We start from the raw sequence: 26,932 nt of genomic DNA on the forward strand, positions 1-26,932 counted from the left end.
ATATAACCATCCCCAACACCACCATGTGTGCTCCAATATAACCATCCCCAGCACCAACACCACCATGTGTGCCCCAGTATAACCATCCCCAACACCACCATGTGTGCCCCAATATAACCAGACCCAGCACCACCATGTGTGCTCCAATATAACCATCCCCAACACCACCATGTGTGCTTCAATATAACCATCCCCAGCACCAACACCACCATGTGTGCTCCAATATAACCATCCCCAACACCACCATGTGTGCCCCAATATAACCATCCCCAACACCACCATCCCCAGCACCAACATGTGTGCCCAATATAAACGTCCCAAAACCACCATGTGTGCCCCAATATAACCATCCCCAACACCATCATGTGTGCCCCAATATAACCATCCCCAGCACCACCATGTGTGCTCCAATATAACCATCCCCAACACCACCATGTGTGCTCCAATATAACCATCCCCAACACCACCATGTGTGCCCCAATATAACCATCCCCAATACCAACATGTGTGCCCAATATAACCGTCCCAACACCACCATGTGTGCTCCAATATAACCATCCCTAACACCATTATGTGTGCTCCAATATAACCATCCCCAACACCACCATGTGTGCTCCAATATAACCATCCCCAATACCAACACCACCATGTGTGCTCCAATATAACCATCCCCAACACCACCATGTGTGCCCCAATATAACCATCCCCAACACCACCATGTGTGCCCCAATATAACCATCCCCAGCACCACCATGTGTGCTCCAATATAACCATCCCCAACACCACCATGTGTGCCCCAATATAACCATCCCCAGCACCACCATGTGTGCTCCAATATAACCATCCCCAACACCACCATGTGTGCTCCAATATAACCTTCTCCAGCACCAACACCACCATGTGTGCTCCAATATAACCATCCCCAACACCACCATGTGTGCCCCAATATAACCATCCCCAACACCACCATGTGTGCTCCAATATAACCATCCCCAGCACCAACATGTGTGCCCCAATATAACCATCCCCAACACCACCATGTGTGCCCCAATATAACCATCCCCATCCCCACCATGTGTGCTCCAATATAACCGTCCCCAACACCACCATGTGTGCTCATATATAACCATCCCCATCACCACCATGTGTGCTCCAATATAACCATCCCCAGCACCAACACCACCATGTGTGCCCCAATATAACCATCCCCAACACCATGTGTGCCCCAATATAACCATCCCCAACACCACCATGTGTGCCCCATTATAACCATCCCCAACACCACCATGTGTGCCCCAATATAACCATCCCCAACACCACCATGTGTGCCCCAATATAACATCCCCATCACCACCATGTGTGCCCCAATATAACCATACCCATCACCACCATGTGTGCCCCAATATAACCATCCCCAACACCACCATGTGTGCTCATATATAACCATCCCCAACACCACCATGTGTGCTCCAATATAACCATCCCCAACACCACCATGTGTGCCCCAATATAACCATCCCCATCACCACCATGTGTGCTCCAATATAACCATCCCCAACACCACCATGTGCTCCAATATAACCATCCCCAACACCACCATGTGCTCCAATATAACCATCCCCAACACCACCATGTGTGCCCTAATATAACCATCCCCAACACCACCATGTGTGCTCATATATAACCATCCCCAACACCACCATGTGCTCCAATATAACCATCCCCAACACCACCATGTGTGCCCCAATATAACCATCCCCAGCACCAACACCACCATGTGTGCCCCAATATAACCATCCCCAATACCAACACCACCATGTGTGCGCCAATATAACCACCCCCAACACCACCATGTGTGCCCCAATATAACCATCCCCAGCACCAACATGTGTGCTCCAATATAACCGTCCCCATCCCCATCACCACCATGTGTGCCCCAATATAACCATCCCCAACACCACCATGTGTGCTCCAATATAACCATCCCTAACACCACCATATGTGCCCCAATATAACCATCCCCAGCACCAACACCACCATGTGTGCCCCAATATAACCATCCCTAATACCAACACCACCATGTGTGCTCCAATACAACCATCCCCAACACCACTATGTGTGCTCCAATATAACCATCCCCAGCACCACCATGTGCTCCAATATAACCATCCCCATCACCACCAAGTGTGCCCCAATATAACCATCCCCATCACCACCAAGTGTGCCCCAATATAACCATCCCCATCACCACCATGTGTGCTCCAATATAACCATCCCCATCACCACCATGTGTGCTCCAATATAAAAATCCCTATCACCACCATGTGTGCTCCAATATAACCTTCCCCATCCCTATCACCACCATGTGTGCCCCAATATAACCATCCCCAACACCACCATGTGTGCTCCAATATAATCATCCCCATCCCCACCATGTGTGCCCCAATATAACCATCCCAAATACCGACACCACCATGTGTGCTCCAATATAACCATCCCCAACACCACCATGTGTTCTCCAATATAACCATCCCCAACACCACCATGTGTGCCCCAATATAACCATCCCCAACACCACCATGTGTGCCCCAATATAACCATCCCCAACACCACCATGTGTTCTCCAATATAACCATCCCAACACCACCATGTGTGCCCCAATATAACCATCCCCAATACCAACACCACCATGTGTGCTCCAATATTACCATCCCCAACACCACCATGTGTTCTCCAATATAACCATCCCGAACACCACCATGTGTGCCCCAATATAACCATCCCCAATACCAACACCACCATGTGTGCTCCAATATAACCATCCCCAACACCACCACTTGTGCTCCAATATAACCATCCCCAACACCACCATGTGCTCCAATATAACCATCCCCAACACCACCATGTGCTCCAATATAACCATCCCCAACACCACCATGTGTGCTCCAATATAACCGTCCCCAACACCACCATGTGTTCTCCAATATAACCATCCCCAGCACCAACACCACCATGTGTGCCCCAATATAACCATCCCCAATACCAACACCACCATGTGTGCTCCAATATAACCATCCCCAACACCACCATGTGTTCTCCAATATAACCATCCCAACACCACCATGTGTGCCCCAATATAACCATCCCCAACACCACAATGTGTTCTCCAATATAACCATCCCAACACCACCATGTGTGCCCCAATATAACCATCCCCAACACCACAATGTGTTCTCCAATATAACCATCCCAACACCACCATGTGTGCCCCAATATAACCATCCCCAACACCACAATGTGTTCTCCAATATAACCATCCCAACACCACCATGTGTGCCCCAATATAACCATCCCCAATACCAACACCACCATGTGTGCCCCAATATAACCATCCCCAACACCACCATGTGTGCTCCAATATAACCATCCCCAACACCACCATGTGTTCTCCAATATAACCATCCCCAACACCACCATGTGTGCCCCAATATAACCATCCCCAACACCACCATGTGTGCCCCAATATAACCATTCCCAACACCACCATGTGTGCTCCAATATAACCATCCCCAACACGACCATGTGCTCCAATATAACCATTCCCAACACCACCATGTGTGCTCCAATATAACCATCCCCAACACCACCATGTGCTCCAATATAACCATTCCCAACACCACCATGTGCTCCAATATAACCATCCCCAACACCACCATGTGTGCTCCAATATAACCATCCCCAACACCACCATGTGTGCTCCAATATAACCATCCCCAGCACCAACACCACCATGTGTGCCCCAATATAACAATCCCCAACACCACCATGTGTGCCCCAATATAACCATCCCCAACACCACCATGTGTGCCCCAATATAACCATCCCCAGCACCAACATGTGTGCCCAATATAACCGTCCCAACACCACCATGTGTGCCCCAATATAACCATCCCCAACACCACCATGTGTGCCCCAGTATAACCATCCCCAGCACCACCATGTGTGCTCCAATATAACCATCCCCAACACCACCATGTGTGCTTCAATATAACCATCCCCAGCACCAACACCACCATGTGTGCTCCAATATAACCATCCCCAACACCACCATGTGTGCTCCAATATAACCATCCCCAACACCACCATGTGTGCCCCAATATAACCATCCCCAGCACCAACATGTGTGCCCAATATAACCGTCCCAACACCACCATGTGTGCCCCAATATAACCATCCCCAACACCACCATGTGTGCCCCCAATATAACCATCCCCAGCACCACCATGTGTGCTCCAATATAACCATCCCCAACACCACCATGTGTGCTTCAATATAACCATCCCCAGCACCAACACCACCATGTGTGCTCCAATATAACCATCCCCAACACCACCATGTGTGCCCCAATATAACCATCCCCAGCACCAACATGTGTGCCCAATATAACCGTCCCAAAACCACCATGTGGCCCCAATATAACCATCCCCAACACCACCATGTGTGCCCCAATATAACCATCCCCAATACCAACACCACCATGTGTGCTCCAATATAACCATCCCCAACACCACCATGTGTTCTCCAATATAACCATCCCAACACCACCATGTGTGCCCCAATATAACCATCCCCAACACCACAATGTGTTCTCCAATATAACCATCCCAACACCACCATGTGTGCCCCAATATAACCATCCCCAACACCACAATGTGTTCTCCAATATAACCATCCCAACACCACCATGTGTGCCCCAATATAACCATCCCCAATACCAACACCACCATGTGTGCCCCAATATAACCATCCCCAACACCACCATGTGTGCTCCAATATAACCATCCCCAACACCACCATGTGTTCTCCAATATAACCATCCCCAACACCACCATGTGTTCTCCAATATTACCATCCCCAACACCACCATGTGTGCTCCAATATAACCATTCCCAACACCACCATGTGTGCTCCAATATAACCATCCCCAACACCACCATGTGCTCCAATATAACCATTCCCAACACCACCATGTGTTCTCCAATATAACCATCCCCAACACCACTGTGTGTTCTCCAATATTACCATCCCCAACACCACCATGTGTGCTCCAATATAACCATTCCCAACACCACCATGTGTGCTCCAATATAACCATCCCCAACACCACCATGTGCTCCAATATAACCATCCCCAACACCACCATGTGTGCCCTAATATAACCATCCCCAACACCACCATGTGTGCTCCAATATAACCATCCCCAACACCACCATGTGCTCCAATATAACCATTCCCAATACCACCATGTGTGCTCCAATATAACCATCCCCAGCACCAACACCACCATGTGTGCTCCAATATAACCATCCCCAACACCACCATGTGTGCTCCAATATAACCATCCCCAGCACCAACACCACCATGTGTGCCCCAATATAACCATCCCCAACACCACCATGTGTGCCCCAATATAACCATCCCCAACACCACCATGTGTGCCCCAATATAACCATCCCCAGCACCAACATGTGTGCCCAATATAAACGTCCCAACACCACCATGTGTGCCCCAATATAACTATCCCCAATACCAACACCACCATGTGTGCTCCAATATAACCATCCCCAACACCACCATGTGTGCTCCAATATAACCATCCCCAACACCACCATGTGTGCCCCAATTTAACCATCCCCAACACCACCATGTGTGCTCCAATATAACCATCCCCAGCACCAACACCACCATGTGTGCCCCAATATAACCATCCCCAACACCACCATGTGTGCCCCAATATAACCAGACCCAGCACCACCATGTGTGCTCCAATATAACCATCCCCAACACCACCATGTGTGCTTCAATATAACCATCCCCAGCACCAACACCACCATGTGTGCTCCAATATAACCATCCCCAACACCACCATGTGTGCCCCAATATAAACATCCCCAACACCACCATCCCCAGCACCAACATGTGTGCCCAATATAAACGTCCCAAAACCACCATGTGTGCCCCAATATAACCATCCCCAACACCATCATGTGTGCCCCAATATAACCATCCCCAGCACCACCATGTGTGCTCCAATATAACCATCCCCAACACCACCATGTGTGCTCCAATATAACCATCCCCAACACCACCATGTGTGCCCCAATATAACCATCCCCAATACCAACATGTGTGCCCAATATAACCGTCCCAACACCACCATGTGTGCTCCAATATAACCATCCCCAACACCACCATGTGTGCTCCAATATAACCATCCCCAACACCACCATGTGTGCCCCAATATAACCTTCCCCAACACCACCATGTGTGCTCCAATATAACCATCCCCAATACCAACACCACCATGTGTGCTCCAATATAACCATCCCCAACACCACCATGTGTGCCCCAATATAACCATCCCCAACACCACCATGTGTGCCCCAATATAACCATCCCCAGCACCACCATATGTGCTCCAATATAACCATCCCCAACACCACCATGTGTGCTCCAATATAACCATCCCCAACACCACCATGTGTGCTCCAATATAACCTTCTCCAGCACCAACACCACCATGTGTGCTCCAATATAACCATCCCCAACACCACCATGTGTGCCCCAATATAACCATCCCCAACACCACCATGTGTGCTCCAATATAACCATCCCCAGCACCAACATGTGTGCCCCAATATAACCATCCCCAACACCACCATGTGTGCCCCAATATAACCATCCCCATCCCCACCATGTGTGCTCCAATATAACCGTCCCCAACACCACCATGTGTGCTCATATATAACCATCCCCATCACCACCATGTGTGCTCCAATATAACCATCCCCAGCACCAACACCACCATGTGTGCCCCAATATAACCATCCCCAACACCATGTGTGCCCCAATATAACCATCCCCAACACCACCATGTGTGCCCCAATATAACCATCCCCAACACCACCATGTGTGCCCCAATATAACCATCCCCAACACCACCATGTGTGCCCCAATATAACAACCCATCACCACCATGTGTGCCCCAATATAACCATACCCATCACCACCATGTGTGCCCCAATATAACCATCCCCAACACCACCATGTGTGCTCATATATAACCATCCCCAGCACCACCATGTGTGCTCCAATATAACCATCCCCAACACCACCATGTGTGCCCCAATATAACCATCCCCATCACCACCATGTGTGCTCCAATATAACCATCCCCAACATCACCATGTGTGCCCCAATATAACCATCCCCAACACCACCATGTGTGCCCCAATATAACCATCCCCAGCACCACCATATGTGCTCCAATATAACCATCCCCAACACCACCATGTGTGCCCCAATATAACCATCCCCAGCACCACCATGTGTGCTCCAATATAACCATCCCCAACACCACCATGTGTGCTCCAATATAACCTTCTCCAGCACCAACACCACCATGTGTGCTCCAATATAACCATCCCCAACACCACCATGTGTGCCCCAATATAACCATCCCCAACACCACCATGTGTGCTCCAATATAACCATCCCCAGCACCACCATGTGTGCCCCAATATAACCATCCCCAACACCACCATGTGTGCCCCAATATAACCATCCCCACCACCACCATGTGTGCTCCAATATAACCGTCCCCAACACCACCATGTGTGCTCATATATAACCATCCCCATCACCACCATGTGTGCTCCAATATAACCATCCCCAGCACCAACACCACCATGTGTGCCCCAATATAACCATCCCCAACACCATGTGTGCCCCAATATAACCATCCCCAACACCACCATGTGTGCCCCAATATAACCATCCCCAACACCACCATGTGTGCCCCAATATAACCATCCCCAACACCACCATGTGTGCCCCAATATAACATCCCCATCACCACCATGTGTGCCCCAATATAACCATACCCATCACCACCATGTGTGCCCCAATATAACCATCCCCAACACCACCATGTGTGCTCATATATAACCATCCCCAGCACCACCATGTGTGCTCCAATATAACCATCCCCAACACCACCATGTGTGCCCCAATATAACCATCCCCATCACCACCATGTGTGCTCCAATATAACCATCCCCAACACCACCATGTGCTCCAATATAACCATCCCCAACACCACCATGTGCTCCAATATAACCATCCCCAACACCACCATGTGTGCCCTAATATAACCATCCCCAACACCACCATGTGTGCTCATATATAACCATCCCCAACACCACCATGTGCTCCAATATAACCATCCCCAACACCACCATGTGTGCCCCAATATAACCATCCCCAGAACCAACACCACCATGTGTGCCCCAATATAACCATCCCCAATACCAACACCACCATGTGTGCGCCAATATAACCACCCCCAACACCACCATGTGTGCCCCAATATAACCATCCCCAGCACCAACATGTGTGCTCCAATATAACCGTCCCCATCACCACCATGTGTGCCCCAATATAACCATCCCCAACACCACCATGTGTGCTCCAATATAACCATCCCTAACACCACCATATGTGCCCCAATATAACCATCCCCAGCACCAACACCACCATGTGTGCCCCAATATAACCATCCCTAATACCAACACCACCATGTGTGCTCCAATACAACCATCCCCAACACCACTATGTGTGCTCCAATATAACCATCCCCAGCACCACCATGTGCTCCAATATAACCATCCCCATCACCACCAAGTGTGCCCCAATATAACCATCCCCATCACCACCAAGTGTGCCCCAATATAACCATCCCCATCACCACCATGTGTGCTCCAATATAACCATCCCCATCACCACCATGTGTGCTCCAATATAAAATCCCTATCACCACCATGTGTGCTCCAATATAACCTTCCCCATCCCTATCACCACCATGTGTGCCCCAATATAACCATCCCCAACACCACCATGTGTGCTCCAATATAATCATCCCCATCCCCACCATGTGTGCCCCAATATAACCATCCCAAATACCGACACCACCATGTGTGCTCCAATATAACCATCCCCATCACCACCATGTGTGCCCCAATATAACCATCCCCAACACCACCATGTGTTCTCCAATATAACCATCCCAACACCACCATGTGTGCCCCAATATAACCATCCCCAATACCAACACCACCATGTGTGCTCCAATATTACCATCCCCAACACCACCATGTGTTCTCCAATATAACCATCCCGAACACCACCATGTGTGCCCCAATATAACCATCCCCAATACCAACACCACCATGTGTGCTCCAATATAACCATCCCCAACACCACCACTTGTGCTCCAATATAACCATCCCCAACACCACCATGTGCTCCAATATAACCATCCCCAGCACCACCATGTGTGCTCCAATATAACCGTCCCCAACACCACCATGTGTTCTCCAATATAACCATCCCCAGCACCAACACCACCATGTGTGCCCCAATATAACCATCCCCAATACCAACACCACCATGTGTGCTCCAATATAACCATCCCCAACACCACCATGTGTTCTCCAATATAACCATCCCAACACCACCATGTGTGCCCCAATATAACCATCCCCAACACCACAATGTGTTCTCCAATATAACCATCCCAACACCACCATGTGTGCCCCAATATAACCATCCCCAACACCACAATGTGTTCTCCAATATAACCATCCCAACACCACCATGTGTGCCCCAATATAACCATCCCCAACACCACAATGTGTTCTCCAATATAACCATCCCAACACCACCATGTGTGCCCCAATATAACCATCCCCAATACCATCACCACCATGTGTGCCCCAATATAACCATCCCCAACACCACCATGTGTGCTCCAATATAACCATCCCCAACACCACCATGTGTTCTCCAATATAACCATCCCCAACACCACCATGTGTGCCCTAATATAACCATCCCCAACACCACCATGTGTGCCCCAATATAACCATTCCCAACACCACCATGTGTGCTCCAATATAACCATCCCCAACACGACCATGTGCTCCAATATAACCATTCCCAACACCACCATGTGTGCTCCAATATAACCATCCCCAACACCACCATGTGCTCCAATATAACCATTCCCAACACCACCATGTGCTCCAATATAACCATCCCCAACACCACCATGTGTGCTCCAATATAACCATCCCCAACACCACCATGTGTGCTCCAATATAACCATCCCCAGCACCAACACCACCATGTGTGCCCCAATATAACCATCCCCAACACCACCATGTGTGCCCCAATATAACCATCCCCAACACCACCATGTGTGCCCCAATATAACCATCCCCAGCACCAACATGTGTGCCCAATATAACCGTCCCAACACCACCATGTGTGCCCCAATATAACCATCCCCAACACCACCATGTGTGCCCCAATATAACCATCCCCAGCACCACCATGTGTGCTCCAATATAACCATCCCCAACACCACCATGTGTGCTTCAATATAACCATCCCCAGCACCAACACCACCATGTGTGCTCCAATATAACCATCCCCAACACCACCATGTGTGCTCCAATATAACCATCCCCAACACCACCATGTGTGCCCCAATATAACCATCCCCAGCACCAACATGTGTGCCCAATATAACCGTCCCAACACCACCATGTGTGCCCCAATATAACCATCCCCAACACCACCATGTGTGCCCCAATATAACCATCCCCAGCACCACCATGTGTGCTCCAATATAACCATCCCCAACACCACCATGTGTGCTTCAATATAACCATCCCCAGCACCAACACCACCATGTGTGCTCCAATATAACCATCCCCAACACCACCATGTGTGCCCCAATATAACCATCCCCAGCACCAACATGTGTGCCCAATATAACCGTCCCAAAACCACCATGTGTGCCCCAATATAACCATCCCCAACACCACCATGTGTGCCCCAATATAACCATCCCCAGCACCACCATGTGTGCTCCAATATAACCATCCCCAACACCACCATGTGTGCTCCAATATAACCATCCCCAACACCACCATGTGTGCCCCAATATAACCATCCCCAATACCAACATGTGTGCCCAATATAACCGTCCCAACACCACCATGTGTGCTCCAATATAACCATCCCCAACACCACCATGTGTGCTCCAATATAACCATCCCCAACACCACCATGTGTGCCCCAATATAACCATCCCCAACACCACCATGTGTGCTCCAATATAACCATCCCCAATACCAACACCACCATGTGTGCTCCAATATAACCATCCCCAACACCACCATGTGTGCCCCAATATAACCATCCCCAGCACCACCATGTGTGCTCCAATATAACCATCCCCAACACCACCATGTGTGCTCCAATATAACCATCCCCAGCACCAACACCACCATGTGTGCCCCAATATAACCATCCCCAACACCACCATGTGTGCCCCAATATAACCATCCCCAACACCACCATGTGTGCTCCAATATAACCATCCCCAGCACCAACATGTGTGCCCAATATAACCGTCCCAACACCACCATGTGTGCCCCAATATAACCAGCCCCAACACCTCCATGTGTGCCCCAATATAACCATCCCCAGCACCACCATGTGTGCTCCTATATAACCATCCCCAACACCACCATGTGTGCTCCAATATAACCATCCCCAACACCACCATGTGTGCCCCAATATAACCATCCCCAATACCAACATGTGTGCCCAATATAACCGTCCCAACACCACCATGTGTGCTCCAATATAACCATTCCCAACACCACCATGTGTGCTCCAATATAACCATCCCCAACACCACCATGTGCTCCAATATAACCATCCCCAACACCACCATGTGTGGCCCAATATAACCATCCCCAACACCACCATGTGTGCCCCAATATAACCATCCCCAGCACCACCATGTGTGCTCCAATATAACCATCCCCAGCACCAACACCACCATGTGTGCTCCAATATAACCATCCCTAATACCAACACCACCATGTGTGCTCCAATATAACCATCCCCAACACCACCATGTGTGCTCCAATATAACCATCCCCAATACCAACACCACCATGTGTGCTCCAATATAACCATCCCCAACACCACCATGTGTGCTCATATATAACCATCCCCAGCACCACCATGTGTGCTCCAATATAACCATCCCCAACACCACCATGTGTGCTCCAATATAACCGTCCATCTTGAAACTGATGCTTAGGATGGAAGAAACATGAAATGACCCTGGTAGGGGCATCACCCAGCTTTCCCAGGGCTTGATAGGCACATATACCTAGTTATGGAGCGGCTCTGCTGTCATAATCCGGCACTGCTTCTCAGCACAGACCTGTCCTGTAATCTAGAATAATCTCTATGCCGGATTATGGGATGCTGCTGTGTTACCTCCTACGTCACCAGAGCTGGGCGACCCCTGAACCCCACACACAGGGTCACACATGTAACACGTTAGCTGTACAGATCCCATGGGCGGCCGACTGACAGCAAGTGTCCTCCTGCCTGACTGGAGACTGGTTCAGCTGTCATGGCAGCTGCGGGGGTCAGGGGACCCTCAGGAGACAGAAGCCAGTGTTATTACCTTGTAACGTGCCCCCCACGCCTGCTCGCTGAGGGTCCTCACTGTCCTCCCTGCTGCCTCCGCCGGGTGACTGTCACTGACAGCTGTTCCAGGCAGCACAAAGAAGACGGGTCATGGATAAATATATCACTAGCCCTATAAACTATCAGTGACGTTGGGGTGGACCTGGCATAAACAGCCTTCTATCGGTTGTACCGTTATGGTGGCATCATCTGGGCACAGCCATGCGGTATGTTCCCACAGCTGCTGATTATTTGCCTCCTATATGGTACCGTGTAGACACAGCAAGGTATTCTTCTGTATGACAGTATTGTTTGTACTCTATATTGCAGTATTATGTGTTTACAGCTGTTACGGTATTATATGGCAGTATTATTAGCCCTCTATATCACAGTAATATTAGCATTGTATATAGCAGTATTATTAGCGCTCTATATGGCAGTATTATTAGCACTCTATATGGCAGTATTATTAGCACTCTATATGGCAGTATTATTAGCACTCTATATGGCAGCATTATTAGCACTCTATATGGCAGCATTATTAGCATTGTATATGGCAGCATTATTAGCATTGTATATGGCAGCATTATTAGCACTCTATATGGCAGTATTATTAGCACTCTATATGGCAGCATTATTAGCACTCTACATGGCAGCATTATTAGCATTGTATATGGCAGCATTATTAGCACTCTATATGGCAGCATTATTAGCACTGTATATGGCAGTATTATTAGCATTGTATATGGCAGCATTATTAGCACTCTATATGGCAGCATTATTAGCACTCTATATGGCAGCATTATTAGCATTGTATATGGCAGCATTATTAGCATTGTATATGGCAGCATTATTAGCACTCTATATGGCAGCATTATTAGCACTCTATATGGCAGTATTATTAGCATTGTATATGGCAGTATTATTAGCACTCTATATGGCAGTATTATTAGCACTCTATATGGCAGCATTATTAGCACTCTATATGGCAGCATTATTAGCATTGTATATGGCAGCATTATTAGCATTGTATATGGCAGCATTATTAGCACTCTATATGGCAGTATTATTAGCACTCTATATGGCAGCATTATTAGCACTCTACATGGCAGCATTATTAGCATTGTATATGGCAGCATTATTAGCACTCTATATGGCAGCATTATTAGCACTGTATATGGCAGTATTATTAGCATTGTATATGGCAGCATTATTAGCACTCTATATGGCAGCATTATTAGCACTCTATATGGCAGCATTATTAGCATTGTATATGGCAGCATTATTAGCATTGTATATGGCAGTATTATTAGCATTGTATATGGCAGCATTATTAGCACTGTATATGGCAGTATTAGTGCTCTATATGGGAGCATTATTAGCATTGTATATGGCAGCATTATTAGCACTCTATATGGCAGCATTATTAGCATTGTATATGGCAGCATTATTAGCACTCTATATGGCAGCATTATTAGCATTGTATATGGCAGCATTATTAGCATTGTATATGGCAGTATTAGCATTGTATATGGCAGCATTATTAGAACTGTATATGGCAGCATTATTAGCACTGTATATGGCAGTATTAGTGCTCTATATGGGAGCATTATTAGCATTGTATATGGCAGCATTATTAGCACTCTATATGGCAGCATTATTAGCATTGTATATGGCAGCATTATTAGCACTGTATATGGCAGCATTGTTAGCACTGTATATGGCAGCATTATTAGCATTGTATATGGCAGCATTATTAGCATTGTATATGGCAGCATTATTAGCACTCTATATGGCAGTATTATTAGCATTGTATATGGCAGCATTATTAGCATTGTATATGGCAGTATTATTAGCATTGTATATGGCAGTATTAATAGCATTGTATATGGCAGCATTATTAGCATTGTATATGGCAGTATTATTAGCATTGTATATGGCAGCATTATTAGCACTGTATATGGCAGTATTATTAGCATTGTATATGGCAGTATTATTAGCATTGTATATGGCAGTATTATTAGCATTGTATATGGCAGCATTATTAGCATTGTATATGGCAGTATTATTAGCGCTCTATATGCTCTTACTCTACTCTTCTCTACCCTATTAATATAATCTTGCAGGCTGTTTCTTTGTGAGCGATCCTCAGGGGCCCCTCATATTGTCTCACCCAGGGACGTCCATGGCCGGTGAATGACATCATGTATGTGCACGGCCTGTGATGGATTGTCTGTAGCATTATATAATATAATAGCCCTCATTTACCTTCAGCTAGGGGATTCATGGAGATTATATGTGATCACATGTTTACACTTAAGATGAAAGCTTCTCGGCCCCATCTACCTGCCGGTGGCCCATCTAGTGTGATGATATGGGATCAGGATCTGCTTCTACTTACAGCGCTGATCACCCCCAGCTGGGCTGAATTACTGAGCAGGGGCTCTAGGTAATGGCGGACCTGCAGCCCCCCGAGGAGCGTCCCCTGGAACTATCCTCATCGGCTGCGTACAGTTCTGTTACCATATTCATATGTCACCCCAGCTGTTTATGGGAAGGCTGGGTGACAACCAGTATGGCTGCCATTACTGTGCCATACTGTAATCTGACATTTAGGATTGCGAAAAAGCAGGAACATCCATTGTAGCAAAGCTTTCCTGGCCCTAAAGTCCTAATCTGCTCAGTTATATCATGATAACTGAGGATGAGACATCAGTCCAGGCCCATGTGCTGTTCAGGGGTCTGGGAAAGCTATGTGACAATGATAGGGCTGTATGGACTGCAGCTTCCCTAGTCCTGAATGGCCAATCTGCTCAGGTATATAGCAATGAAGGAGCAGGTAAGAGAATATTGTATAATAGATATGTTATTCAGGATCCTGGGAAAGCTGGGTGACAACCATCATGGCTGTAGTAATAATTCCAGAAGCTTTGTCCCTCCTGAGTGGCTGCTCGGTTATATACAGAGGCGTATCAGTGACACTTGTTCTTCAGGAGTAGGAGAAAGCTGGGTGTCAGCCACTATTGGGGGAGATATCCAGAATCGGCACAGATGACACCGGAGCAGATCTGCCATTCAGGGCAATGGAAAAGCTGGGTGACAACCCTATTGGGATTGTCATTTCCATCGCTCCCGTTTGCTGCGGCGTGACCTGCAGTGGGGCTCATACTAACAGGGCCACTCATCCCGTGCACAATGGCGGAAGTCTCAGTGTATGATGGGAAAGTTCGGTCAGGGTCTGACCCGAAGGTGTTATATGTATATAATGTACATTACAGCTTCCCTGTGACTGGATCTATAGAAGCCGCTAGATGCTGACCTCTGACCCCAACCCTCACATCCATATACTGAGAAATAGAGTCCTGTCCTCCAGGGAGCTAGGTGTCCCCCATCAGGTTCGTCATTATAATAGCTCTCTCTGACATGGGGGTTCACTTACTTATTATAAACATATCATAATGTATCCCCCTTCTAGGAACCTCAGCAAGTATTCAATTTCCCTACAGCGCCACCACAGGTGAAACAAAGCATTACACAGTGTCCATTCACATCAATGGGATATGTGTGTGTCATGCAGGAGGGGGCGGGTCCTCCAGATTGATAGACGCTCCTCACTCTGGCCCAGAGAGGAGAAGATCCTGGACACTAGGCTCCCCTCTGTCACTCAGAACTGGCAGCTTTATGTCACTGGAAGTTTAGTGACTCCATGAGCTGCAGTGTAAAGCATGGTGGAGGCTCCATGGGACGGCGGAGGAACTCAGACACAGTCTAAGCTACAGTCATGTCCATAGCTGTGATCTAATGCAGTGTAATAGCCCTATTTCACGGAACGATTATCGTTCATAGACTCGCTCCAACGATCCGCTCGTTAACGAGCATTTAACGATTTTTTTAAGCGAACGATAACACATAATACGTGTGGGAACGTGAACGATATCTGTAGTGTAACGATTTTTTTGCAGTCGTTACATCGTTACATGGTCGTTTAAAACGTGGGGAAATGTAGGTAGACATTTCAAGAACGACTGAAAGATTTTTTATTCAACGAAAAGATTAGCGAATTATTGTTGAAAGACCAACGATTTTTTTTCGACATGTTGATAAGCATGGGGGACCGAGCAGAAGCCAAGGTCTGTGCATTCACACAACCAGGGCCGCTTTAACCAGAGGGCACATGGTGCACGTGCACCGGGCCCACTGGTTAAAGGGGCCCCCCCCGAGCAGGCCGGCCGTTGCTATGTGCGACCAATGCGGTCGCACAGGGCTCCGGCCACCAGCCTGTCAGGGGGGAGCGCCATGGATGGGTAATCTACTTACCCCTCCATGGCGCCCCCTGCAGGGCCCCCCCGTCCGCCGCTGCCCCCGCCCGCCCGCTGCTGCTGCGGCGCGTCAGCGCTGCAGCAGCAGCGACACTGACAGAGAGAGAGCCATTGGCTCCCTCCCTGTCAGTCACTCACTCTTGTGGCCGCACTTCCTGCGGTCACAAGAGGCCGCGCTCTCCCTCTAGCGCCCGACGTCACTGGAGCGTCGGCGCGAGGGTAAGGGGAGTGCAGCCTCTTGTGACCGCAGGAAGTGCAGCCACAAGAGGGAAGAGAAGAGGAACGCGTGGACCTAGGTGAGTAACAGTGTTTGTTTTTTTCAATGTTATATGGGAGGAGGAGCTATATACTATTGGGGAGCACAGGGGGCTATATACTATGGGGGGCAGAGGGGGCTATATACTATGGGGGAGAACGGGGGCTATATACTATGGGGGAGAACGGGGGCTATATACTATTGGGGAGCACAGGGGGCTATATACTATGGGGGAGCATAGGGGACTATATACTACTGGGGAGCACAGGGGTCTATATACTATGGGGAGCACAGGGAAGCTATATACTATGGGGGAGCACAGGGGGCTATATAGTACTGGGGAGCACAGGGGGCTATATACTACTGGGGAGCACAGGGAAGCTATATACTATGGGGGAGCACAGGGGAGCTATATACTACTGGGGAGCACAGGGGAGCTATATACTACTGGGGAGCACAGGGGGCTATATACTACTGGGGAGCACAGGGGTCTATATACTATGGGGAGCACAGGGAAGCTATATACTATGGGGGAGCACAGGGGAGCTATATATTACTGGGGAGCACAGGGGAGCTATATACTACTGGGGAGCACAGGGGGCTATATACTACTGGGGAGCACAGGGGAGCTATATACTATGGGGGAGCACAGGGGGCTATATACTATGGGGGAGCACAGGGAGCTATATACTATGGGGGAGCACAGGGGGCTATATACTATGGGGCAGCACAGGGGAGCTATATACTATTGTGGGAGAGCACAGGGGGGGCTATATACTACTGGGGAGAGTGCACAGGGGGGCTATATACTAATGGGGGAGCGCACAGGAGGGCTGTATATAACTGGAGGAGCACATGAGGGGCTATATACTACAGGGACACCTTAAAACTATGGAGGCACAGAGGGGTGTAACTATGTAGGAGTACAGAGGGGTGTAACTACTGTATAGGGGTACAAGGGACCTAACTACTGTATGTGTTGGAGCCTAAAATATTTGTCTGGCAGATTCTGGAGAGAAGATTCACAGCCAGGAGAAGACTTCAAGGTGGCCCAGGCTGGATGGAGAGAAAAAGAAAAGGTGACAGACTCTGATCGGAGAAGACGCCCCCGGTGAGTCACTGGATGTAACTGCACTCTGTTATAGGATTGTAGTGTTAGGGGTCATGATGTGGCGGTTTTATGTAATGGTATCATTGGTGATATCTTTCTGTTTTGTTTAGTGCAGTTTTTATGTAATATATAATCACTGTATGGTGGAAATAGTGTTATAAGGTAACTACTGTATGTATTGGGGCTCCTGATACAGTGTGGGGGCAAATTCAGTACATTATACAATGTGCCGAAAGGGAAGGGGGGGCCCACTCTTGAGGGCTGTGCACTGGGCCCACCAATGTATTAAAACGGCCCTGCACACAACCACAGCTAAGCTGGAGTCACTGTGTTCTAATAGCGTGAAGGTATTGTTAAAGGGGTTCTCCAGCCCAAAAAAAAAACATTTCCGCTTTCTTCCAGGGACAGCACCGGACTTGTCTTCCAGGGACAGCACCGGACTTGTCTTCCAGGGACAGCACCGGACTTGACTTCAGTTTGGGTGCAGGTTTTGCTGCTCAGTTCCATTGAAGTGAATGGAGCTTAATTGCAAACCGAACCTGACCTGGAGGCAATGGTTGTGCTGTCTCTGGAAGAAAGTGGCCATGTTTTTGCGACGCTGGATAACCCCTTTAAGTAGACATTGCATTTAAAGGACATCTCCACTCTCTCTATAAGACACACTACTAATAAAGGGGTTATTGTCATGGACCCCATGTATGATCACTCACCATCTAAACCCTGCACCGGGCACCATGACTACTGACATACTAGTAGATGTCTAAGGGCAACATCCATACATTAGAGAATTGCAATTCAAGTATTTATCAATGTAATGTACCCCAAAGATCAGAGAAATCCCCCTGCCACCTCCATATCCTCCAGCCCCTCCATCCACCACCTCCATATCCTCCAGCCCCTCCATCCACCACCTCCATATCCTCCCGCCACCTCCATCCATCCCCATCCACCACCTCCATATCCTCCCGCCACCTCCATCCATCCCCATCCACCACCTCCATATCCTCCCGCCACCTCCATCCATCCCCATCCACCACCTCCATATCCTCCCGCCACCTCCATCCATCCCCATCCACCACCTCCATATCCTCCCGCCACCTCCATCCATCCCCATCCACCACCTCCATCCATCCCCATCCACCACCTCCATATCCTCCCGCCACCTCCATCCATCCCCATCCATCACCTCCATATCCTCCCGCCACCTCCATCCATCCCCATCCATCACCTCCATATCCTCCCGCCACCTCCATCCATCCCCATCCACCACCTCCATATCCTCCAGCCCCTCCATCCACCACCTCCATATCCTCCCGCCACCTCCATCCATCCCCATCCACCACCTCCATATCCTCCCGCCACCTCCATCCATCACCTCCATACCGCTGCCACCTCCATCCATCACCTCCATACCCCCCGCCACCTCCATCCATCCCCATCCATCACCTCCATCCATCCCCATCCATCACCTCCATACCGCCGCCACCTCCATCCATCACCTCCATACCCCCCGCCACCTCCATCCATCCCCATCCATCACCTCCATACCCCCCGCCACCTCCATCCATCCCCATCCATCACCTCCATACCGCCGCCACCTCCATCCATCACCTCCATACCCCCCGCCACCTCTATCTGCCACCTCCATCTACTACCTTCATACCCCCACGACCTCTATCCGCCCGCCACCTCCATCTCCATCCACCACCTCTATCCCCCGCCATCTCCATCTACCACCTCCATATCCCTCGCACATCTATCTCCATTCATCACCTCCATCCCTATCCACCACCTCCATCCCTATAAACCACCTCCGTACCCCCCAGCATCTCCATACCCTCCCACCACCTCCGTACCCCCCAGCATCTCCATACCCTCCCACCACCTCCGTACCCCCCCAGCATCTCCATACCCTCCCACCATCTCTGTACCCCCCAGCATCTCCATACCCTCCCACCACCTCCATCCCTATCCACCACCTCCGTACCCCCCAGCATCTCCATACCCTCCCACCACCTCCATCCCTATCCACCACCTCCGTACCCCCCAGCATCTCCATACCCTCCCACCACCTCCATCCCTATCCACCACCTCCGTACCCCCCAGCATCTCCATACCCTCCCACCACCTCCGTACCCCCCAGCATCTCCATACCCTCCCACCACCTCCGTACCCCCCAGCATCTCCATACCCTCCCACCATCTCTGTACCCCCCAGCATCTCCATACCCTCCCACCACCTCCATCCCTATCCACCACCTCCGTACCCCCCAGCATCTCCATACCCTCCCACCACCTCCATCCCTATCCACCACCTCCGTACCCCGAGCATCTCCATACCCTCCCACCACCTCCGTACCCCCCAGCATCTCCATACCCCCCAGCATCTCCATACCCTCCCACCACCTCCGTACCCCCCAGCATCTCCATACCCTCCCACCACCTCCATCCCTATCCACCACCTCCGTACCCCCCAGCATCTCCATACCCCCCAGCATCTCCATACCCTCCCACCACCTCCGTACCCCCCAGCATCTCCATACCCTCCCACCACCTCCATCCCTATCCACCACCTCCGTACCCCCAGCATCTCCATACCCTCCCACCACCTCCGTACCCCCCAGCATCTCCATACCCTCCCACCACCATCCCCGCAGACAATAGGTGTCACTTACACTGCCGGGGCGGTCTGGAAATAGCTGCCATCATATCTCTTCCTCAGGACCCCGGAGCTGGCGTCAGGGTTGGGGGTCTGCGCTGCGGCGGCCGCCTGGAGGGACCTGGATTTGTGGCGACATGAATGAAACAATGAGAAGTACTCGGAGTAGGAGAAGCAGATCATGGCACCTTGTGAGCGGAGGAGGCTGTGACAGCTCCGACCTCCTGCAGGCTGAATGGAAGCAGATGGTGCCGGCTCTGGATCAGCTGCTCCACCACCACCACACTCCTGATTATTTTTGGCCCTGGGAGGAAACGTCTTGGGATTTGAATGACCATATAAGACAACAATGGAATAAAGAGACGCTCCCAGCATCTATAGGTCCAAGGGCAGGCGCCACCCTCCCCCGGCCGAGACCTGACCCATTGCAACGGCCACAGCTCATCTCTACTGTAGTCTGCAAACAAGCCCCCCACTATGAGGCCGGGGGACACACCGCCATGCGGGAGAGTTATTGCACTGCCATATGGGAAGAATCTTAGCTCCCGTAGCAACCAATCACAGCTCCCATAGCAACCACTCACAGCTCCCGTAGCAACCAATCAGCTCCCATAGCAACCACTCACAGCTCCCGTAGCAACCAATCACAGCTCCCGTAGCAACCAATCACAGCTCCCATAGCAACCACTCACAGCTCCCGTAGCAACCAATCACAGCTCCCTAAGCAACCAATTACAGCTCCCAAAACAACCACTCACAGCTCCCATAGCAACCACTCACAGCTCCCGTAGCAACCACTCACAGCTCCTGTAGCAACCAATCACAGCTCCCAAAACAACCACTCACAGCTCCCATAGCAACCAATCACAGCTCAGCTTTCATTTTTCATTGTGCTGGTAAAATAAGAGCTGAGCTGTGATTGGTTGCTATGGGTAACAAGGAGCATCTTCCTACATCACAGCGCCATAAATGCCCTCCCTTGTGCAGAGGAGCAGCTACTATAGCAACCAGTCATATTCCAGCTTTTAGTTTTCTTTTTTTTTAAATTCAGTATGGTCGCTATGGTAACTGCTTTACCAATCCTCTGCCCAAGGTCCGATACATCTCCCCAAGAGTCATGTGACAGTCCAGGGGAATACACTCAGTCATGTGACAGTCCACGGGAATACATTCAGTCATGTGACAATCCACGGGAATACACTCAGTCATGTGACAGTCCACTGGAATACACTCAGTCATGTGACAGTCCACTGGAATACACTCAGTCATGTGACAGTCCACTGGAATACATTCAGTCATGTGACAGTCCAGGGGAATACACTCAGTCATGTGACAGTCCACTGGAATACACTCAGTCATGTGACAGTCCACTGGAATACCCTCAGTCATGTGACAGTCCAGGGGAATACACTCAGTCATGTGACAGTCCAGGGGAATACACTCAGTCATGTGACAGTCCAGGGGAATACACTCAGTCATGTGACAGTCCAGGGGAATACATTCAGTCATGTGACAGTCCAGGGGAATACACTCAGTCATGTGACAGTCCACGGGAATACACTCAGTCATGTGACAGTCCAGGGGAATACACTCAGTCATGTGACAGTCCAGGGGAATACACTCAGTCATGTGACAGACGCAGTCCATACAGTAGACAGTCGGCTGTGTGAACCCCCACCTCCTTACTATGACATGCCTCACCATTACTATCCAGGAATGGGTTTTGTTATAAGACGTTATATATATATATATAAGAGTTCTCAGGATTTGGCCATGGAGGGTTTCATTCTGACTGCCCAGGCACAGATCATAGGCTTAGATACACCAGTTAGTATCACACATGATAGGCTTAGATACACCAGTTAGTGTCAACATGACAGGCTTATGCTGCGTTTACACAGAACGATTATCGTTTGAATTTTCGCATAAACGATGGCATTTGAGCGATAATCGTACCGTGTAAACACAGCAAACGATCAAACGACGAGCGAGATATTGTTCATTTTGATCTTTCAACATGTTCTTAAATCATTTGTCGTACGCCGAAAATTCGCAGATCGCTTCGTGTAAAGTCTTTCACCGGTTCACCCTATGTAAAAGATGGGCTTAAGCGATCTTAAAAACGATCGCAATAACAATTTTTCTTATGAATTTTCAAACAATTTTTCTAACAATCTATTCGTCTAAACGCTGATCGCTATAAAAACCAAATCGTTGCTTCAAAATCGTTAAACGATCGATTGGGCGAATTATCGCTCCGTGTAAACGTAGCATTAGATACACCAGCTAGTATCACACATGATAGGCTTAGATACACCAGCTAGTATCACACATGATAGGCTTAGATACACCAGCTAGTATCACACATGATAGGCTTAGATATACCAGCTAGTATCACACATGATAGGCTTAGATACACCAGCTAGTATCACACATGATAGGCTTAGATACACCAGCTAGTATCACACACGATAGGCTTAGATACACCAGCTAGTATCACACACGATAGGCTTAGATACACCAGCTAGTATCACACACGATAGGCTTAGATACACCAGCTAGTATCACACACGATAGGCTTAGATACACCAGCTAGTATCACACACGATAGGCTTAGATACACCAGCTAGTATCACACACGATAGGCTTAGATACACCAGCTAGTATCACACATGATAGGCTTAGATACACCAGCTAGTATCACACATGATAGGCTTAGATACACCAGCTAGTATCACACATGATAGGCTTAGATGCACCAGCTAGTATCACACATGATAGGCTTAGATACACCAGCTAGTATCACACATGATAGGCTTAGATACACCAGCTAGTATCACACATGATAGGCTTAGATGCATGATTAGATACACCTGTCAGGATAGCACCTGCTGTGATACCATCCCACAGCTCATCCGCTTAGTTCATCATTGTGTAAGATGAAGATCAGAGGACAAAGAGGGATGAGTCCATGGTGCAGTCAGGTCTGGTGCAGTAGTCGCTGTTATCAGGGCGGGGGAGGGGGCGGGGGTCTGTACACTAATTGTATCTGTACTTACAATGAGGCGAGGGGGGGGGGCACAGCGCAGCCATGGCTCCTGCTATATCAGGACATAGTGAGACCCTCGGCCAGATGAGCCGGGGGGGGGATGAGCCGGGGGGGGGACCCAGCTACGTATATATTATGTTATTATTACCAGGTGAAATGTCCAAATCTGTAGATTCACTGTGTTCTGTTTTGTTTTTGAGAAATTCTGTTTGAGAAAAATCCAGTTTTTTAGGTTAATTTTTATTTGAAGGTCCCATTCACAGTGTATATTGCAGCGGTCGTTGTAATGTATGGAACACCAGCCGTGGTGGATACACTCTGTATATACTACAACCGGCGTTCTCTGCGGCTGCTCAGAAAACAGACTGCGCACACACGGCCGCACCCCAATGTACACCCCAATGTGCCCACACCCCAATGTACACCCCAATGTGCCCACACCCCAATGTGCCCACACCCCAATGTACACCCCAATGTGCCCACACCCCAATGTACACCCCAATGTGCCCACACCCCAATGTGCCCACACCCCAATGTGCCCACACCCCAATGTGCCCACACCCCAATGTGCCCACACCCCAATGTACACCCCAATGTGCCCACACCCCAATGTACACCCCAATGTGCCCACACCCCAATGTACACCGCAATGTGCCCACACCCCAATGTACACCGCAATGTGCCCACACCCCAATGTACACCCCAATGTGCCCACACCCCAATGTGCCCACACCCCAATGTGCCTACACCCCAATGTGCCCACACCCCAATGTGCCCACACCCCAATGTACACCCCAATGTGCCCACACCCCAATGTGCCCACACCCCAATGTGCCCACACCCCAATGCACACCCCAATGCGCCCGCACCCCAATGTACACCCCAATGTGCCCACACCCCAATGCGCCCGCACCCCAATGTACACCCCAATGCGCCCACACCCCAATGTACACCCCAATGCGCCCACACCCCAATGCACACCCCAATGCGCCCGCACCCCAATGCACACCCCAATGCGCCCGCACCCCAATGTACACCCCAATGTACACCCCAATGTGCCCACACCCCAATGCGCCCGCACCCCAATGTACACCCCAATGTGCCCACACCCCAATGTACACCCCAATGCGCCTGCACCCCAATGTGCCGGCACCCCAATGTACACCTCAATGTGCCGGCACCCCAATGTACACCTCAATGTGCTGGCACCCCAATGTACACCCCAATGTGCCTGCACTCCGCACTGCCCAACACAGACAGCGGCTGTTTGTGTGAACAAGGCCTAAGGGTATATTCACACGGGCGGGCTCGCAGCGAGATTCTCGCTGCGAGCCCGGCAGGTCCTGTCAGTTCCCATAAACTACATACTTGCTGCGGTCTAAACGACCGCAGCGAGTATGTAATTATACTGCGCTTAACCCCTTCTACTCCCGCCGGCTCCCCCGCTGTAAGCAGCATACATTACCTGTCCTTGCTGCACGGGTCCGGCGTCCTGCTCTCCCGCCCGGCCAATCAGTGGCTGCGGCTGGGCAACACACTAATTGGCCGGACGGGAGAGCAGGACGCCGGACCCGTGCAGCAAGGACAGGTAATGTATGCTGCTTACAGCGGGGGAGCCGGCGGGAGTAGAAGGGGTTAAGCGCAGTATAATTACATACTCGCTGCGGTCGTTTAGACCGCAGCAAGTATGTAGTTTATCGGAACTGACAGGACCTGCCGGGCTCGCAGCGAGAATCTCGCTGCGAGCCCGCTCGTGTGAATATACCCTAAAGCCGCATTTTCCCTTAGACTTCTATAAAACAAGTAAACCCCAATGTAAGGCCCCATTCACACGTCCGTGTCAGTTTTTACTGTCAGGAAATCCTGATCAGGAGGCCTTAAATGTCATCAGGAAAGTATCAGGATTTCCTGACAGTAATCTGTTTTTACCCTAAGGAAACCATCAGGAAAAACCTTCAGGATTTCCTGATCAGAAGAAAAATAGGGGGGGGGGGGGCGCGCGTTTGATCTCACCTGTCCTGGTTCCTGATCTTCTGATGCCGCGGCGGGGGGAAGAGGGTGGTTGGTGCGGCGAGGGAACCTCTGAGGTACGGGGGGGTGTGGGATGTCTGGCAGCTTGGCGCGGGGTCCGGGCGGGTGCCGGTAATCGGAGGTCTGGGGGGGGGGCTATTGCCGCTGGGGTGTGGGTCCGGGCTGCTGCCGGTAATCGGAGGTGGGGGGGGATGGATTGTGTCGCTGGGGGGGGGGGGGGGGGGGTGGCAGGAAGCAGGACGCCGGGGGAGCCGATGTGGACGGCAGTAGCAGGTGAACACCAGGGAGGCGGGTGAGTTATGCGGGTGGTGGGGGGTGCGCAGCTAATGAAGAATTGTGTACATCAGGAAAGTGCCCGTGATTCCAGCGCTCCCATAGACTTCTATGGGGGCGTCCGGGACGGAATTCCGGACAAAAATAGCACATGTCCTATTTTTTCTGGACCAATTTTCCAGAACGGACACGGAAAAATCCGGAAGGGTGTGTGTGACCAATTAAAGTCTACGGGTCCGGAAATCTATCCTATTCCTATCAGGAAATCCGGATGGTTTTTCCGGACGTGTGAAGGGGGCCTAAGAGTAAGTTTTCACTATATTCAGTATCTCTGCTTTCTGTCATTGAATGGGAGTCATCAGCCTGGAGTTCAGGCGGCTCGGCCGGCATTCACACACACCAGAGGTGGTTGCAGTAATTTTGCAGTTTAATTCCTTTATGATCTGTTCTCTGTTTATCGTCTGTTTCTGGCTTTGGCTTCAATAATCTGTCTGTATAAAAGGAGCCTTATGTGTGTATCGTCACTCCGCCCCTACATGAGGGCCTCCACCAGATGGGTTGTCAGGTCCCCCTGCTCCTCCTATCAGCATTGTGCAGCAGGGGGTGACAGTGAGCTC

The 26,932-nt window shown here is 49.8% G+C and overlaps 1 protein-coding gene across 1 annotated transcript in view; it reads right to left on the reverse strand.

Moving 5' to 3' along the window:
* The window catches only part of LOC138781069 (ankyrin repeat and SOCS box protein 2-like), a 46,797-nt gene that overhangs the window by 12,829 nt on the left and 7,036 nt on the right, over positions 1 to 26,932 (reverse strand). Inside the window, 1 exon segment of the mRNA XM_069956759.1 lies at positions 20,979 to 21,083. Coding sequence (XP_069812860.1) covers positions 20,979 to 21,083 — 105 coding nt within the window.

The sequence above is a fragment of the Dendropsophus ebraccatus genome, unplaced genomic scaffold (assembly GCF_027789765.1).
Source record: "Dendropsophus ebraccatus isolate aDenEbr1 unplaced genomic scaffold, aDenEbr1.pat pat_scaffold_918_ctg1, whole genome shotgun sequence".
NCBI lineage: Eukaryota > Metazoa > Chordata > Amphibia > Anura > Hylidae > Dendropsophus > Dendropsophus ebraccatus.